This window comes from Dasypus novemcinctus, chromosome 1 (genome assembly GCF_030445035.2).
Source record: "Dasypus novemcinctus isolate mDasNov1 chromosome 1, mDasNov1.1.hap2, whole genome shotgun sequence".
In the NCBI taxonomy this organism is placed as follows: Eukaryota; Metazoa; Chordata; class Mammalia; order Cingulata; family Dasypodidae; genus Dasypus; species Dasypus novemcinctus.
The window spans coordinates 135,097,001-135,116,094 of record NC_080673.1 but is presented as its reverse complement, the minus strand read 5'-3'; the positions used below and the strand labels follow the sequence as shown (position 1 = coordinate 135,116,094).

The following is a 19,094-nucleotide window of genomic DNA, read 5'->3' as shown; positions in this document are numbered from 1 at the left end:
CTCATTTTCTTGGTATGGTGATTGTCCTGAGTGAGTCCAATGAACTGGAGAATAGGTGTTGCAACTCTGCTAAGGCTCAGGGCCCAGCTGGCACATGGACGGCCCAAAGATTCCAATCTCTTGGACTTATACCTACAAACTCCAGCACCAAGTATAGGTTTAAATAGAAGGGATAGATGAGCCATGTGGAGAGAGTTCAACTCTCTCACTCTCAGAAGCACAAACGCCAAAGTAGGGCACACTGGCAAGGCACCAAACTCTGGAGCTCTCTACTCTGACCATAGGACCTGGATGTCTCTACAGCCTTCAGGAGCCCCACTATTTCGGGTAGTATCCACTTTTGGCAGGCTGTGAGATCCTGCTGAGATGTGCGTAAGTGTTACCTCTGGGATAACCTCCTGACTCTCTTTGAAATCTCTTGGCTGTATAAACTCACTTGTCTTTGCCTTTTCCCCCTTTTATTCGAGGTCTTTTTCCAGCTCCTTTGCTAGTTGGTGCTTGGTAGTAATCCCTTGGTGCCAGGGAGGCTCATCACCAGGAGCATGTCCCATGCTCACATTTATATGTGAGTTTGGCTTAGAGAGAGGCCACACTTGAGCAACAAGGAGGCTCTCAGGAGGTAACTCTTAGGTATCCCACAACACTAGGCTAAGTTTCAATTGCAAAAGCAAAAGCTTACAAGCACAGTCATCAATATCAAGAACCCATCAATGGACCATCCTCCTTACCCAGGAATTGCCCCTGTACTTGGGGGACTGTTGCTTCTCTATTAGAAAATGAGGCAAAGCCCTCCAGGATGGGAATTCAATATTCTCTTTGTTATTGTGTGATTTTCCACCCACTGTGACAATGCCCCATGAACATTTGAACACATTTATATACCTTATATGTATGCCCAGGTGAACTTCCTCCCATGTATCCCCCACCACTGACATGTCATACCAATGATCCTCCCCTGCCCCAGTTGTAACCCTTCTGTGATCCAAAGCTTCTTCAAAATAAAGTCAATAAAATAGCCAAATATGTTAATAGGAGAATGAAATAATAATGATAGTTTTAAAAATATGAAATAAAATGCATAGATATTTAAAAACTAAAAATAAAATGACAAGATTGGGATAATAATGAAAAATATTTAAATTTTTTTTTTTAAGATTTATTTATTTATTTATTTCTCTCCCCTTCCCCCCCACCCCAGTTGTCTGTTCTGTGTCTATTTGCTGTGTCTTCTTTGTCCGCTTCTGCTGTCAGCGGCATGGAAATCTGTGTTTCTTTTTGTTGCGTCATCTTGTGCCATTTCTCCATGTGGGTGGCATCATTCTTAGGCAGACTGCACTTTCTTTGGCGCTGGGCAGCTCTCCTTACGGGGCGCACTCCTTGCGCATGGGGCTCCCCTACGCGGGGGACACCCTTGCGTGGCACGGCACTCCTTGCGCGCATCAGCACTGCGCATGGGCCAGCTCCACACGGGTCAAGGAGGCCCGGGGTTTGAATCACGGACCTCCCATGTGGTAGACGGATGCCCTAACCACTGGGCCAAGTCCGCTTCCCTATTTAAATTTTTTTGACATTTTGCCTTTCATCACTATAATATCTATTGTCCTGTATGTAGAGTGACATTTTCTTCTGTTTATTCCCCAGTATCTTACATTTTTTCATTTTGTTTTCAAAGACGTTATAGGTCACAGTAAAGTCACATACAGAATACAGGGGACTCCCATATACCCAACATCCTCCTCCTTTTTCCCCTTCCCATATTAATACTTTTTTATATGTGGATAGTACCTTTGTTACAACTGATATACAAATAGTGAAACATAGCTACTAACCATGGTCAATGTTCTGCATTATGGTTTACATTTCAGACTGTAAACTTTTATAACTTTTGATGATATTTAACATGGCCTGTGCCCATCATTACAAGATCATGTAGAACACTTCCATTGCCCATTAAATACCCCTTGTTCCATCTATTTTATTCCTCCCTTCCCCCCCCCTCAGGGCCTGTGACGACCCCTGGCTTCATCCTTTGGATGACAAGATTCATAGTTACTTGAAACAACACTGAGGCTTGACACACTGGTTGTCCTCCCCTGTCAGGAGCTGCTCTTGCTCTCCAGAGACTCCCGCCCTTCTGTTTGTAAACATATCTGTCCTACCCAGGATGGGAGTCCAACTCCGTCCCATTCATTATGTGGGTCTCCACCCACTGATACAGCACATTATGACAAAATGATCATTCGCATACTCCCTAGAAGCCTGCTCCAGGTGTGCCTTTTCTCAAATGCCATCCCCCCATCCAACACCCTAAACTGTAACCCTTCCTTGTCATATTGCCATAAGAGCATTCCCATCTCTGTACTTTTCAGCTACATACCTGCCAATCCCGTGTTCACCTGTTCCCTCTCCCAACCCTCCCACAATTTATCTTTATGCTAAACGTTTTGTAGCCAGTGGTTGCTGTGACTACAGAACAATTTAAGGCTGAAGTTAATGCTCATATCTGGTAATTAACAAATTGATATTTTATTACTTATGTTAGCTCTTCTATTATAACTTAAATATAACTAATGGACACTGCTTTTTTGCCTTAAACTTATTAAAATGGTAAGGAACACTGTAGATATAGGCTCTAAAATATTGTTTTTCTAAGCTTACAGGTATCATTAAAATTGCTAATATGTTCCAGTTAGGGTCATGATCACTCTTTCAGGACAAAGGGCTAGTTGATAAGATAACAGAGAGTTTATTGTGTGTGTGACTGACTTTACATGAGAAATCAGGGAATATATCTCCCCCAAAGTGACATTGAGTTGAGACCTGAAGAATGAACAAAAATCAGCTAGATGAACAATGAGGGGAAACATCCCAGGCACACATGTGTGAAGGCCCTGAGGCAAGAAAGTGGTTTGCTCATTTGAAAAATGGAAATAAAGCCAGTGTGTATGGGGTATGTGAATAGGGATAGACTGGTTTGAGGTGGGTAGGGCCCAGATAATTCGTGGCCATTTATGCAATGCTAAAGATTTAAGATTTATTTGAATGTGAACTGGGGAGTCATTGAAGAAGGGTTTTAAGAGGACAGTGACAAGACAGATACATATTTTAAAAACCTTCCTTTGGCTGCTGGATGGAGAGAGCACAGGAGGAGGGCAAAGATAAAAGTGTGGAGACTGTTACTGAGGATCAAATGGGAGATGATTTGGGTTGGATTAGAGTGGGGACAAAAGAGATGGAGACAAGTGACTTTAATTTCCAGGACTTGCTGTTGGGTGGATGGGGTGATTGTTTCTGGATTATTTGCTGAGAGCAATTGTGGAAATCCATGTGCCATTTTGTAAGATGGGGAGCACTGGAGGAAAAGCGGTGGGGATGATAGGAATTTGGTCTTTTGAACATATAGAGTTTGAGTAACTGTGAGACACTAAAATAGAACTATCAGGCAGGAACTTGGCTAAATATGTCTGGAGCTAAGAAGAAAGGACAGAGATGGAGATATAAATTTGGGAGTCCTAGGCATATAGCTGGCATTTAAGACTGTAGGAATGGACAGTACCCAGATTTAGAGAATAGAATGAGAAGAGGACTGGAAGGGCCTCTCTGTGAGTGCCAACATTTGGTGATTTAGAAGGAGTAGTCGTAGAAGTAGAAGGAAAACCATGAAGAGGTTGGAACATCTGAGGCCAAGAGAAGAGCACGTTCAAGGAGTGAGTGATCAACAGTGATGAATGCTGCCTAGAAGTCATGTAAGATGATGATTGAAAAGTAACCATTGGATTTTGCAAAAAGAAAGTGATTGGTGGCTTTCATTAGCGATTTGGGTGGCATGTTATGTGGGAGTCAAATTGAAGTAGATTGAAGAGTGCCTACAGGGAAGACTATCATCATGAGAAGTTGGGAAGAAGCTGAGATGAAGGTAGAAAACCTTTCGCCTTCCTATTTATATGCACCATTACACTTAACCAACTAAAATATTCCTAACTGTTATAGGAGTTTTAGAACTGCAGTAGATCTTGGAGATAATTTAGTTTAATGTTCTCACCTTACAGAGAAATAGATAATTCATGGAAAGATTTAAGTGATTTACTGAAATTAACACTGGTAGTAATTAAAATAACTAGGACTAGGACTCAGGTTTCCTAAATATTCAAGAGCAGTGCTCATTCCAACAAAGTGTGCTTGAGGTCTGTTGTCTTTGAGAGGGAAAGGAAAATAGAAAGAGGGAAATGGATGAGGACTAGAAACAGCATCTGGAATAGGAAGTGGGAAGACCTGGAAAGAGTAGAATAAAAGCTGTTGGACGAGTTTGTAGAAAGGTGAGAGAGAAAGAGGACACAGCTTGGCTGGTCTCATTGTTTGAACAACCCCAGGTAGTCAGTACATATGACAGAGCTAGATCATCTTCATACTCTCAAGAAGCTTCTGGAGCTGAGGATTGTGGATTTAAACTTGTCATGTGATTATAAGAGAGAAAAATGAATCAGGGAATTCCCGAGTCACCTTTTTTCCCCCCTTAGATAATTACTAAATTGAAAGGACTAATAGTTTTTTTTTTGGCTGTTTTTTGCAGATATTGAAAGATGGGAATGGTGGTGGGTAGGGCCAGTACTTGAAGAAATGGGAAAGGAAGTCATATGTACCTCAGAGTCAGAGTCCTAGTCTTTGTACATTGTTAACTGGTTTTTTAGTTTAGTTTGTTTATTGGTAAATGAAGAGGTTGAACCTGATGCTGTTTAAGTAACTTCTGCTCTAAAAGTATGATTACATGTGGGCATGTCAGTGAATGTGGTCCTCCTTTTCTCTGGGTGAATCTGAAGAATGATATTTATGAAGATTCTGAGACTGGGATTAACCAGACCAAATAAGTGTCTTTTAGCACCTTTCTAGTTCTGGCTCATTGTTATAAGCCCTAATGCATTATCCCTATTTCATTTACCTATATACATTTATGTGAAGGAAGAGAATAATTGTGAACTAATATTAAGTGTTTGGTGCCTGATTAGCCATGAATGCAGTAACTGTATTATCTATCTATAGCAACTGAAAACTATACTTAGGTTTAGGCCATGGCAAAAAAGAGAAACATTATTATAATAGATTCAGAGCTGAAGAGAGTGGTTGGAATGGTGGTGCGAATGTGTGCATTTATGTGTCTTCCTAACCTGCTTCTCCGGCTGCTTTGCAAATACAGTTATTAATAACCATTGGATTAGCCACTGTTTTGTATCTTCCTTTTTTTTTTTTAAAGGAGGCACCAATGATTGAACCCAGGGCCTCATACATGGAAGGCAGGCACTCAATCACTGAGCTACACCTGTACCCCTGTTTTGTATCTTTCAACCCTAGTTCCTATTCAGCTGTCCATGTGGTGACCAGAAGAGAAATAATGGAATATTGGAATAACTGCTATTTCTTCATGTTTGACTACATATGTACTGCACATTAAAATTTACCAGCTCCTTTCAGGGTTCGAGGGTATCAGGATGTTTTATTTTGCTAAAGGCTGCTGGGAACAATGAACCAGAAATGTGTTGGCTCTTATAATGTAATTTATTAGGTTTAAAGCTTACAGTTGTAGGTGGTGAAAGTATCCAAATTAAGGCATCATCAGAGGTGCTGTCTCACCAAAGATTGGCTGCTGGTGATCCCTGGATTTCTGCCACATGGCAAGGCACAATGACAGGTCTGCCAGTCTGGGTCTCTGCTTTCTTTTCCAGGCTTACTTTCTCTTCAGGCTCAGCTATGGGCAAGCAGACATAAAGTTCATCTCTCCCCTCTCTTCCATGCCTTCTCTCTTTGAGCCTCTCAGGGGGTCTCTTTCTAAGACTTTGTGCTCCACTGATTTCAGCCTTTGGCCTCCATGACCTCTCTCAGCCTCAGGGTTTCTCTGTCTCTGTTGGCTTTTTCTGTGTATCTCTATGTTTTTCCCATTTATAATGGACTCCAGCAAGAGGACCAAGAGCCATCCTGGGTCACACCTCATTGAAGTAATCCAGAGGCTTTCCAACTGCATCCAATCCAATTAAAGGTTTCTACAACCACAAGAACGGATTAACTTTAAGAAAATGTTCTTTTCTGGGAAAACAAAAAGCTTCAAACTTTCACACAGGATGAGTGGAAAGTTAATCTCTTTCTTTTGGGTGGTTCCTGTTCACTCTTAGCACTGCCTTCCTGGGCCTTTTGACTTCCTCTACTCCATCCTGTCAACTAAAAGAACTGACAAACCCAGGTCTTCAGGGTTGGCACTAACTCTGTGAAAGCTCTTGGGGAAACTCTGCCCAGAGCAGGGTGGAGATTTCCAGGAACTTGCTTTGGTCTGAGGGAGGGAATATTAAAGTTACGGAAGATGTCAGCTCTGTTGCACTCTGTATGATGACTGAAACAGCTCCCTAAGGGATGAGTTACATTCAGATGTTTAGGATGAATGTACTAGAGTGATTTTGCTAGAGAACAGTGGGGATTCATGGATTATTATCAGGGATTGGGTGTATGGGAATGAGATTTTGAATTAGTGCTTTGGTTTCCCCCCTTTGGAAAGGGAAGGGAGAAAAAAAGGAACAACACTGTGTATCAGACACAGTGGGAAGTGCTTTACCAGCCTTATTTCAATGGGATTGCCCATATAAATATCTATGTCTTTATCTCTATCTTTGTAGATATAGACATATAGATATAAATATAGATACATTTTATACCTATAGATATGGATATAAAAGAAATTTTGCTGGGAAAAATTAAAATTACTTTGGAGAGCTGATTTTTTAGACATTGTAAAGCACTTCAGGATTTGCAATTTATAAAGGGTAAGCTTATTTATTCATTAAGATAGGTTCCACTAGTACCTTTAATTCCTGTTTTCTTGGTGTAGATAATTTCAAATAATTGATGATTACTGAACATAATTAAGTTGTACTTCTTTAAAAATATTTGTTAATATGGGCTTTTTATTGTATTGGTCAGTTTTTCCCTCCATTATCAGCTATTAGTAATGGAAACCGTTATGGAAACATAACCTCAGTGTGTGGCCTTAGGGTTCTCACCTTACCTGAAAAACTATAATTAGAACAATTTTGCTCAAATGAGCACTTAGGGGACAGATGTACGAGTTTGCTGAGCTAAAGGACAGGAGTCCAGCTGAGCAACCATAAGCTTGCCTCATTCATAGTACCTTTTTCCTGTAGTTGTTTGTTCTTGCCTAGATATTATCTTTTTATCATCAAGTATTAAATATGAAATTTCTTATGCTCAGAAAACACTGATTAACAAGTTAAAATTTTTTATTGGCCTTCCTCTAACCTAAGGTGCTTTAAGGATTTCTGGGACACTTTTGGTTCACAAAATTCCCATGCGGTTTATTTGCTTGCCTGCCTGATCCTATGTGTAATTGGTAGCACTTACATGAAATTAAATTATTCATCAATCTTCATAATTATCTATAAATATATCATATATGTAATGTGTAATTATCTATAAATAAACTTACGTATATATGTAATATGTAATTATCTACAAATAAACCAATACACTCTATTTTATATGTAAAAAATTGCCCCTATCCAAAATATAATGATAGAGACATCATCCCTTGTCTTGAGTAGTATTATGTGTCTGGACCCTCATACAAAATTTCATAAAGTGTTGACTTACCCCATTAACTGCAAAATTATACCATGCCTTTTGAAGGGGGTTTTCTTTTCCTGAGCTGGTATTTGTGCCTGAGCAAATTTGCAATGCTAATTTGATTATGTCTTGTTAGAGCTTCTTATGGATACTCTCAGGAGTTTGTGAGTAATAAGCTAAGCAATCTATTTGTATTTCATTTATTAAAGTGTTTAGGATTTTGCATAGTGCTCAATTTCTTATTTATATAAGAGCCAAACACAACCTTTTTAAATGTCTGGGCATCATATTATGATTCTGTCTAATTTTTCTTAAGCATGTACTTCTAATTGAGATTTCTGGGTCTAAAACATAAAATCTTTACATCTTTTTATATCTGACACTCCTTCTTCCTCTTCTGCATTTTTCTTTTTATAATACTAAAAAAAATCTTTCTTAATTCTGTTTTCCCTACATCTCTCTTGGCAATAGTAGAACATATTTTAGCCATCTTGGCATATGATCAGGTTACCTTAGATAAGCCTAGGAAGGTAGTGTTTAACTTATATTTTGGGAGTATTGCTGATTAGTTCTGAAAGAATGATTTAAAGTGCCAAGTGTAGTGGAATCTTTTCTTTGAACTGGGGAGAACAGAAATGAAGTTGATTATAGAAAGAGTAACAATGTGGCTAAAAATTACATTTGGAACATCCTTCAGTGTTTAATTAGAGAGGTCTGTAGGAGGCTGGAGGTAGAGGGTGGAGGTAGGTGGGAAGGGACTGTGGGAAAGATATATTTCTGGGCAAAGATTTTACCCGTCCTCTGGTGATTCTTTAGATAGAGTATAGTACTGATATTTAAGATTTTAAAAATATTTGTGTGCTACCTTATTCTAAAAAGTGTATAGTGAAAGGAAAATAATGGTTGAAAAGTTGGAAGAGAGAGGTTAGTGTATAAAATGTCTATCATGAAACTGCAGGTTGACTGAAAATTTGTCTCTTCCCTTTTGAACAGTCATCATGAAAAGGGAAACATAATCACTTAGTTGTAAGATTTATAGTATAAATTTAGTATATATTATAAGAAATACCAAAACACTAATGAAGCACTCAACTATTCTTTATATTGAGACCCAAGAGAGATTTCTTCTGTGGGATTTTATGAGGAGGAGACTGGATTAGCTAGTGACAACATCATTGGGTTGACTTCCCCAAACCTTATTTTATTTACCTCTTTCTTGGGAATAATAGCCACCTTTAATCAGTAGAGTTATAAAATGCCTAGCCAGTGCCTAGCACATTTGTAAGTGTTCAATAAATGGTTGCTAGCATCTGTATGTACAGTAAACAAAAGCAGTCTGTTTCCTAGGAAGGAGCTAATATGTCTCAACTATGCAGTCTTCTACAGAAATTTTAATGTGGCTGGTGTGCAGTATCCTTTTCTGGCTTGGAATTATTGATGAATTTAATCCTTCACAGTCCTAAATCACCCTTGGTGGATATAGTGCACATCTATGAAAGCCTCTTTAATTTGAATGACTACAGAGTTGCTGTCTAAGTATAGGAGTTCTTTGTTGGCCTGAAAACATTATAGCAAATCTCCCAGAAGTATGCAGTTCCTTTAGAATTATTTTAGGAACTGGGAGAGTTGGACACCACAGCTTCAGAGTATACTTACTACTGGCAGCTGGGGTGGAGCAGGTGAGGATGGGAAAAACTAGGATCAGGTAGTGATAATTTCTGACATTCAGAGATAACCAGGAAGGTCATGTTTTCTTCCCAGTAGTACTGGCTATGTTGTGGATTTTGAGATATTCCCACAGGTTTGTTGGGAACTTGCACCATCTGTCAGAGGAAGGCATGCAGAGTATTTATTTGAACACATGATACTGAGGGCACTGCCAAATGAAGGACTGTGTGCCCTTTGACTACACACCTAAATGAACACTGTCAAATGGAGATCCTGGTAGTCTTACTTTACGAAGTTTTGAGTAGTGAGAACGTAACCATTATTTTCATAACATTTTAAACAATCTCCTTTTCCTTATGAATTATAAGTATTTAAAAAAAAACTTTTTGCTTCTTTTTACATTATCTTTGGAAGGAGTTTTTACTGGAATTTCTAGCAGAGAAAAAAAAAATTGAGCCTAAAATTTCTTCATAAGTTAAGCATGCAGCTATCTCTGATTCTTTGAGCTCTTGCTGGGTTGGAAAACTTGTCTGTCAAGTTTCTCCTTTTTATTTTATATGTAAAGTAATCCTATACCCTGAACCACTGTGGCTTTCCTAAGACCTTGCTGTCATTTCGTGAGTTATAATTTAAAAAATAGCCATCAGTATTTTGATATATCTTTGAGACAGGTAGAGATATTTTAATAGAAAATAAATATTACATTCCACCCAGCATATTCTCATGAACAACAGCCTCTTTTCATTAGTAATGCTGCTTTTATTGATCATAAGGACAAGTGTCCTGTGGGGCAGTTAGACTGTCTCCATTCCAGCTCATTTTACTTACTTTTGGCATTTTTGTTACTGTGCACATGCAACTTATTAAATATTTGGTAATCATCTTGATAAAGCATTACATACCCCCATTTCCCAAAGCAAGGCCATCTTTCTCTTACAGGCAAAGAAGTCGAAGTGAAGAGAGGTTGAGAAGTAAAAGACAAAGCAGCAGCCACTATCCCAGAGCCCCTAAAGATTTGCTTAGCCCTGGAACTGGCATCCTTCTCCTCTATCTCAACATGAGACAGAAAAGGAAAATTTAGTGACCAGAAATGTGTGAAAGCAGGAGGAGGATGCTTTGAAATTTTGAATTGCTCAACTCATTGCCATGATTTACATTGGCAGTTCTTGGAAGGCAATGTCTTACTCACTCAGGGAACATTCAATTTACAGGACTGTAAACAGCCACATGAAAAGTTCATAGACTTGCGGTATCAGAGATTTGTGACTTCACAGAGGCCTTCATTGAGAATATCAAAAATGCCCTGAGAGTGGTTGCCTGAGGCTGTGAGTGGAACTTGAGAATGAAGGCACAGGGGCATGAGGGATCTTTTTGGAGTGGTGGAATGTTCTAAAATTGGATTATGGTAATGGTTGCACAACTCTGTAAATATATTTAAAAACATTGTATTGTACACTTCAAGTTGTATTGTACAATTAAGTTGATAAAAAAATGCCTGGGACTTGCAGTGATTTGATAGATACCACATTTCTGCTTGGTATATGGGCACTGTAGTACTCCATAGTACAGCATAATGTCTTTCCAAAAGCTTCCTGACCTATGTGAAAGTGTGTGACCAAGTGAGCATGGGGGGCATCTGAGGCACAGGAGCTGGAGGAGATGGCTATAGGGTGAATCTACCACAGGAAGGGTGACTGTGGTCATTATATGAACAAACATGTACCATCTTTGTGATGATGGCAACTCAAAATAGGTTCTGAAAGTTAATGTACATTCCTTTCCATGGAGTTTGAAGGCTGACTCTCTGAATTACTCTCTTTCATTAGGTTGATGACAACAATAGCATTTCATAGCCAGATATCTTACCTTAAATCCTATCAGGCCATTAATTAAAGTCCATGATTTCACTTAGGGTTCACTGTTTGTACAGTTTCGTGGATTAAAAAAATTTTTTTTATTGTGTTACATGTATACAATTTAACATTTCCCCTTTTAATCATATTCAGATATATACTTCAGTGCTCTTAATTTTGTTCACAATATTGTGTCACCATCACCACCATCCATTACCAGAACATTTCCATCTTTCCAAATAGGAACCCTGTACATTTTAAGCCTTATGTAGTACATGATTGCTCTGTAAATCCACAATTTCTCTAATAAAGAAAAAATTTTATCAGCTCATGTAGACTGCCTCTTAAATCAACTGATTAAATGAACTATGCAGATTTGGGTACACATGTAAAATAATCTTTCTGCACATCATCAATATGGCTAATGTAGCTTAATTATCATTTTTGTTTATTTGCTGTTAATTAATAAGATGTGAAAATGAGAGGTTTTAAAAAACTTTCCAAACTCTTAATTTTTTCATGATATTTCCCGAATTCCAGAATGAAGACAACCAATCTTTCAGCATTTGATTTACTGAAGAAATTGTTTGAATTTGCTTATACTGTTTTGACTTGAGATAAATCTGCAGGACTCCCTCAGTAACTGGAGAGCAGGAAACAATTGACACTTTCTTAACTCATGTTATTTCTGAGACATTTCCTACTTCCTAGTATAATATAGCTTTCCCATGAGAACAATTTGCTTGCAAATTGTTAGATATGATAAATTTCTCATTGATAAATATTCTATGGGGAGAATTTCACTATACTTTGTAGTAGTTGGTATGTGCATCTGTGTGTGTGTGTATGTGTGTGTGTGAGGGGATCCTGCTTCCTGTAAAGATGTCTCCAGCTTCATTCCAAACAGCAGGCATTTTCTTCAGAACTCTAAACCCAGTCACATAGGGCTCTGCATTCCTTAGTTGGAACCTCTTTCTTGCAGGAGCATATAATTCCTTTAATATTGTAAATTTAAGGGAACATGCCTGTGTATTGTGTTGTTTTTAGATATACTTGATGAGTTACTGTGAAAAGTAACTCACAGCAATTTGTACTAGGTATTCTGTATGTACATATATTGCTTGTAAGGTATGTAATACTGTTGGTGGCACTGTGAAGTTGCCATCAAGGCATGATAATTCCAGAAATGTGGAACGAAACCTATAAGTGAGATAATGTAATCTAATTTGCAGTTCAAAAAAATGTGTTTATGTTGTTTCTGAATCGGTGTTTCCTACATACAGAAGTTATACTGTATAATAAGTAAAAGTTTTCCCAATTAAAAAACATACAAAACTATGTAGAACTTTGAGTTCTTTTTTTCTGTCTTATCAGATTTTGTAAAATAATACCACTTGTCAGGTTTGCAGCTCCTTCCATCCAGAGAACTGATAGCATTTCACAATCTTTTTTCCTCATGCCCTTCTCTTCAAGGCAATTTTTGCTGGGCTGCGTTTATTTTTATCATTGCAACACTAGTTTTTAGAAACTTTTGGAAACTAAAAAAGAAAAATGAGAATGGCACTGTAGCTGACATTCATTTTAGCTGTTTTCTAGTGTGAACATTTGAGTATTTCTAAAATCTTCTCTCCAAGTATGTCTTATGTTTTCTCAGTTTGCCCCATTTCTAAGGTTCTGTTCTGCTGATTGGGTAAAAAAAGTTTTAATGTGAAAGCTTATCCCCAGCAGAATGACTTCTTGAACTTTGAGTTATTTCTTTATTTTTACAGCCCCAAGAGCTCCTTTCCCAGCTCCTTCCTCAATATAATCATAGACTCATGGAAAGTTAGAACTCTAAGGGCCATTGGGGATTGCTCATTTTAAGCCTCATATAAATGATGAAGTTGAAGCTCAGAGTTGTAAAGGGGCATGCTCTAGGTCATATGACTTATATGATCAGAATCAAGGACTCCTGACCTCCAGCTCAATATTCTTTTTATTTTTTTATACTTTTTTTTTTTAAGGTACCGGGGGTTGGGGATTGAACCCAGGACCTCGTATGTGGAAAGCTGGCACTCAGTCACTGAGCCACATAGGCTTCCCTGAGTTGATTTTATTGTTTGTTTTGCTTGTTTTTCTCAGGAGGTACTGGGAACTGAACCCAGAACCTCCCATGTGGGAGGTAGGCGCTCAACTGCTTAAGCCACATCTGCTCCCTTTTAACATTTTTTAAGCAAAAGTATTCTACCTGGACAGCAATAGGGTATACTGTCACAGAACCCTGGTGCCAGCCAACAGATTGAATTAAATTTTATTTTTCCGGTTGAAGTTTGTCAAATATAGGATGGTAATGTTGAATTAACTGGTATTTTCTTTTGACCTGTGGATCTTGTGCAATTTATGGCCAGCAGAGAATGTGTTTTGAAGTGACTGGTGATTTCTCTGTTCCTTAGGCCATCACACCATCTACATCGGGGTCCATGTGCCAAAGAGCTATAGGAGAAGGAGACGTCACAAGAGAAAGACAGGACACAAAGAAAAGAAGGAAAAGGAAAGAATCTCTGAGAATTACTCTGACAAATCTGATGTGGAAAATGCTGATGAATCGAGCAGCAGCATCCTAAAACCTCTCAGTGAGTACCCTCTCGGTGTTGGTGCTTCTCTCTGCTGCACTCCCAAAGCCTTGGGAAGATATTTTCAGTATCTTGTGTCTAATGGGGAGGGATACAATAAAGTTGGAATGGGCTGCTCTAAAGGATAATGTCTATTGAATTTGTTTTCTTGTACCAGCAGGTTGATCTAGGAGGTCCTGTGATAAGATTTGCTGAGGTGATCAGAAAAGCATCTGACAATATTTTGGCCTGGTCGTGTATTCTGAATTTTGAGTAGTAAAGTTGGGCAGAGTATTAACAGCTGTTATGTAGCCACAGTAGTCAAGAGTAACTGAGAGACTCTTAAAGGACTTTTTGGATTATTTATGCTTAGAAATCAGTTCTATTGAGACAGTAGGTCAAAATGAGAGTGTGTGTATATCTGTCTGTCTATCTATCTACCTACCTACCTACCATCTTTCCAAATATCAGGGCATTTAAGTGATATTTAACCAGGTTGTGGGCCAGTATGAGGATGTAAGAGAAGAGTGGGAAAGCATCCTGTCAGTCAGAGATGAGCATAGAGTGATACAGCTCTGGAATGTTTAGTATTAGTTGTCATACATTAGATACAAGTGTCATGATGAACAGGATAGCAGGAAGTCAAATAACTTCCTTGGAATCGATAGGATGGACTTGTGTTTAGATGTATATATGTTATTTTTTGCTTATTTTAATGTGCAGAATATTTGGCTCTATGAGTAGACTTACGACTAAAGTGAGAATGAATATATGCAGTAGAAGGGGGAAGAAGTAGAAACACATACCAGTTTGGAGAGATTCCCCAACAGAAATTCCATAGTGATGGCTTTTCATGTTGGCAGAGATCTCTACATTCTTCATCTCATTGCTACATTTGCAGAACCTGCATTATGGGTGGCACAGATAAAGATCAAGTTCAGTCACTGCAGGCGATGACAGGCCTTATTAGAATTAACAGCTCAGGGGTGTTGAAAAGTGAATTTCCAGAGTTAAATTAAAGAGGGTGTGAAACGTACTGATGTGAATATTGTATCTTACAAGTGGACCTAAACAGGTGGCATAAGAAGCTTAAGAAGTACTCTGGTGAGAAGAGCAATACTGATGGACCACTGAATTAAAGATTAAAAAGTTGACAAGAATTCAGAGAGGACCACTAAAATGAAAAGGAACTGGAATAAACATAAGACTTAGAAGGGACTTCAGGAGACTTTAGTTATGTACTTTTCCCTGGAATGCTTGGGGGAAGTCTTGCTGAAAGTGATGGTTCATATATTGACTAAAATAATGGGGATTGTTCTGAGCAAAGTCTGTGAAATGCAGATAAAATGGTAACAGTTAATAATCTGGAAGAACAAAAGATAGCAACCACTTCCAAATAAATTACTACTGTTTATCTTGATTTACTATCTCTCTTGGCGATGCCTATGCCAGAATCAAAGACAGGGGTTCTCTCTCTAGCATGTGCTTGCTCTCACGTGTGCTCCATCTGTCTGTCCATCCCTCCGTCCCTCCCTTCCACCCTCCCTCAAGTCATCTCTCATTTTACAATTGAAAAACGAGAGTGCATCATCACTCTAAATATCGAAAGGAAAGAGCTACTCTCCTGAACAAATAGGCCTTAGGGCCTTTGAGATCACCATTTTAGGAAGGGCAGTGGAAACAGTGCCGGTAATATTCAGATATGAAGGAAAGAACAGATCAGAGAGGTACTGAGACTAAATATGTCAGCCACAGACATACTATTACTTTTTGCGGCATTTTGGGATCAGTTTGAATAGAGCATGTAAAATGAACAAGGTAATCCATTCTTTGTCCACAGAAGTCTCCTTCCTGTAATGATGCATTATGTTGTATGCTACGTTTCAGAAGCTGTCACATGGACAGATAGTGGTTAAGAACCAACTTGTTCAATGACCATATGGAAATTACTTATTTGCATTTGACTGTTAATTTTTTTCCCTGTCGGTCAAAAAGTTAGGCTGAAACATGCTTTTGATGTGTTTGACGCAAAGGTCCTTTTGGAAATGACCGTGTTTTCTTCACTGCTTAAGGTGGAGACTAGATGAATCGATAGCTGTTTATCTGGTGCAGTTCTACTTAAAAGTCAGAATTATTTGTACCCAGATATAGAGAGACATTGAACCCTATGATTTTAGGGAAACCACAGGGCTCTGGCACCAACCTAATGAAGTTTTTTTGGGGAAAGTCATTTAATGAAATATCTGCCTAGTGCACCATTGTTTTTTCTCAAGAATAGTTGCATACAGTTTCTGTGAATCTTGGATATGGCGTGTTTGAGTTCCTTATGCCTATTGCCATACCATAACCCATAGATCAGATTCCCATATATGCCTAGGCATATATGATGCTTATAATGGTGGTAGAAAACACATAATAGAGTAACTTGGTAAGAGTGATCTTCGATTTTTTTTTTTAAAGATTTATTTATTTATTTCTCTCCCCTTCCCTTCTGTCCGAGTTGTGCATGTTCTTTGTTTGCTTCTGTTGTCAGTGGCACGGGAATCTGTGTTTCTTTTTGTTGCATCATCTTGCTGTGTCAGCTCTCCGTGTGTGCGGCACCATTCCTGGGCAGGCTGAACTTCATTCGCGCTGGGCGGCTTTTCTTACGGGACGCACTCCTTGCGCATGGGGCTACCTGTGCGGGCACACCCCTGCATGGCACAGCACTCCTTGCGCGCATCAGCACTGCACGTGGGCCAGCTCCACACGGGTCAAGGAGGCCCGGGGTTTGAACCGTGGACCTTCCATGTGGTAGATGGATGCCCTAACCACTGGGCCAAGTCTACTTCCCTTCTATTCTTTCTTTGCTCTCAACCCGCATGCAATCCATCAATGACTTCCGTTGTTTCTACTTCTATATTGTCATGCATCTCTCTGCTGTTCTCCAGTTTTGCTGCCAAATTCTGGTCCAGTCCATCACATCTCTTGCTTAGATAACTTCAACAGACTCCCATTTTCAAGACTTTCTGCATACGGAGGCAGCACTGATTCTCATAAAATGCAAATTGGGTCATGCTAGTCCTCTGCTATAAACTTCCTGATGCCCTTGGAATAAAATCTCAGTTTGGCTTCCTGGCCCACAATGTCACCCCAATTCTGCTTTGAACCACATTCTCCTTGCTCACTCTGCCCAACCACACTTATTTTTTCAGTCCTTTGCTGCTCACATCTTTTCTGCCCTTGCAAATGTGTCTTCCTGGAACGGTCAGTCCATTCTTGTTCTGGTTAGCTTTTCTCTCCCTTTATGTTCCAGCTTTTAAATGCCACTTCTTCAGGTGACATTTACTAGTCTATCTAAATTAAGTTCCCCATATTATTCTTTCTCAGCTCCTTACTTATTTCCTTCATAGTATATATTTCAGCCTGCAGTTTTCTGAGCCTATGTTTTTATCTTATGTCCATGCTAAATTGTAAACTCAATGAGAGCAAGGATCAGGTTTATCTTGTTCCCTATTATGGTATCTCTGGCACCTAAAATAATGCCTGGCATGTAGTATATACTTAATAAATGTCCACTGTACAGTAATTGAATGAAGGGATCAGTGCGAGGAAGACATAGGCATTGTTTTCTTCGGCCAAAATATTTCCCACAGCCTAGATAGAGATTCGGTGATTTTCTTGTTTTTAAGCCATGAGTATCATCTTATATTTCCCTTCTTTGTCTTCCTCCCATGCCACATAAATCTGGAATATCCCACTTTAGAAAGTGCCTCATTATTTTAACTGTTGCCAATGGGATATTTTGGTCTGGATATATGACTCCCAAGTGTGTTAAATTGCTTGTCCACAGGTAATGGAAGACATTGATCCGTAGGGCACAGGGATTCATCATATTACACTTAAAAATGCTCACCAGACAGACCTCAGGCAGCTCAGCTTCAGAAGCCACGTTAAAGGGGTCATGAAATTGAATAGTAAAGTGCATTTATAAGAAGAGAGGAGCTAAATATCTTCCAGTGTTTAGGCACACCACAAAGATGACATAATTAAAGGGTTCATTTAGCTTATAACAGAGATGCTTTTTATTTTCTCCACTGCTCTGGTGTCAAGACTCATTTTTGAAAAAGTGAATGTATGTTTTGATCATTCCACGTTTGGAGGAGGAAGCGAACTAGCTTCCTCTGAGTTTGGCGGAAGCTGCCAGTCCTTGTACCACTGCTCTTCCCAATGTAGTGTCAGAGCTGGTGTCCCAGCTCTGGGCATAGGAAAGAAAATACTTGTGAGAAGTGTGGTACCCTGAGGAACTGGGAGGGAGAGGCTGGGGGAGAAAAGTGACATGGAAGAGCAGGCAGGAGGAGAGACAAGGGAATGAGGAGGTGGTGTGGAGTGGGTGGTGGAGAGAAAAGTTAGACTGTGCTCTTTCTTAAAAATAACCCTTTACCTCCCCCACTGCGCACTTTTTTCCCCCAAGTTAGCAGCTGCCATCTGAGGGTTGCCCAAAAAGTGGGTGGGAAGGTGGTCCTCGCTGGGATAGGTTCTGACACCATAACATGGCTTCCCACCATGAATGGTTTTAGCCTTTCTCATTTTGTTAGTGTCCTGGGATATTTATGGGATCATCACTAGCCACTTAGTGACTGCAGAGGCTCTGAAGATGTGTAAAATGTTAAAAGATACATCTACAAACAGAACATCCTGTTCAGCCTATTGATCTGATGTGTAATCTATTTCTCGACAAGCTTGAACATGCATCAGCGTGTGGAGGTGCTCACTGCCTCTCACTCATGCCTTTCCCGTTGTGGAATCATATCACTATGTATGTGCACACAGATGGTCATTCAGTCTTGTGTTACTCTTTCATTTCTTTGGATGCATACCAGAACTGGCGACTTTATGCTGGAGAGTGTTGTTCTGTGAGCCTGGAACAATAGATGCCAGTTGGTGATCCAGTTATATTCAGGAAACCGAAACAGAGAAATGGGCAGCTACTTTGGTTTGGTGTTTCTGGGTAAATGAACAGAGCAACTTTTTGTAAGAGCCAATGTTACGTGTTGTTTTGTCATTTGATTTCCCTTTTCCTGTTCCACACCCCTGGATCCTCCCCCACACACCTACCTCATGCTTCTTGGCACATTTCTACTTTTTCTTGATGTTTTAATGTTCTCAGAAAAGAACCCTGAATTTTGATACCATAAAGTAACGTTTCTTTAATTTTCTGTAAGAAGTTTGAATATGCAGAGAATGAGTCTATGCAGGAGGCAAGGGCATCTTTGGAATGTGTGTGAAATGAGAACTTGCTATTGAATGATGAGGGATTCAAAGATTAATGTAAAGGTCATCTGAACTCTGGAAAGAAAGAGTTGACAGTAAATCAAATGGC

At 39.3% G+C, this 19,094-nt stretch overlaps 1 protein-coding gene across 10 annotated transcripts in view; it reads left to right on the top strand.

Annotated features, from left to right (window-relative positions):
- The window catches only part of SLC4A4 (solute carrier family 4 member 4), a 445,649-nt gene that overhangs the window by 64,582 nt on the left and 361,973 nt on the right, over nucleotides 1-19,094 (top strand). For all 10 annotated transcript variants that reach the window (XM_058297298.2, XM_071216116.1, XM_071216109.1 and 7 more), the window contains one exon: nucleotides 13,574-13,753. In XM_058297298.2, coding sequence (XP_058153281.1) covers nucleotides 13,574-13,753 — 180 coding nt within the window. The remainder of the gene's footprint in view (nucleotides 1-13,573; nucleotides 13,754-19,094) is intronic.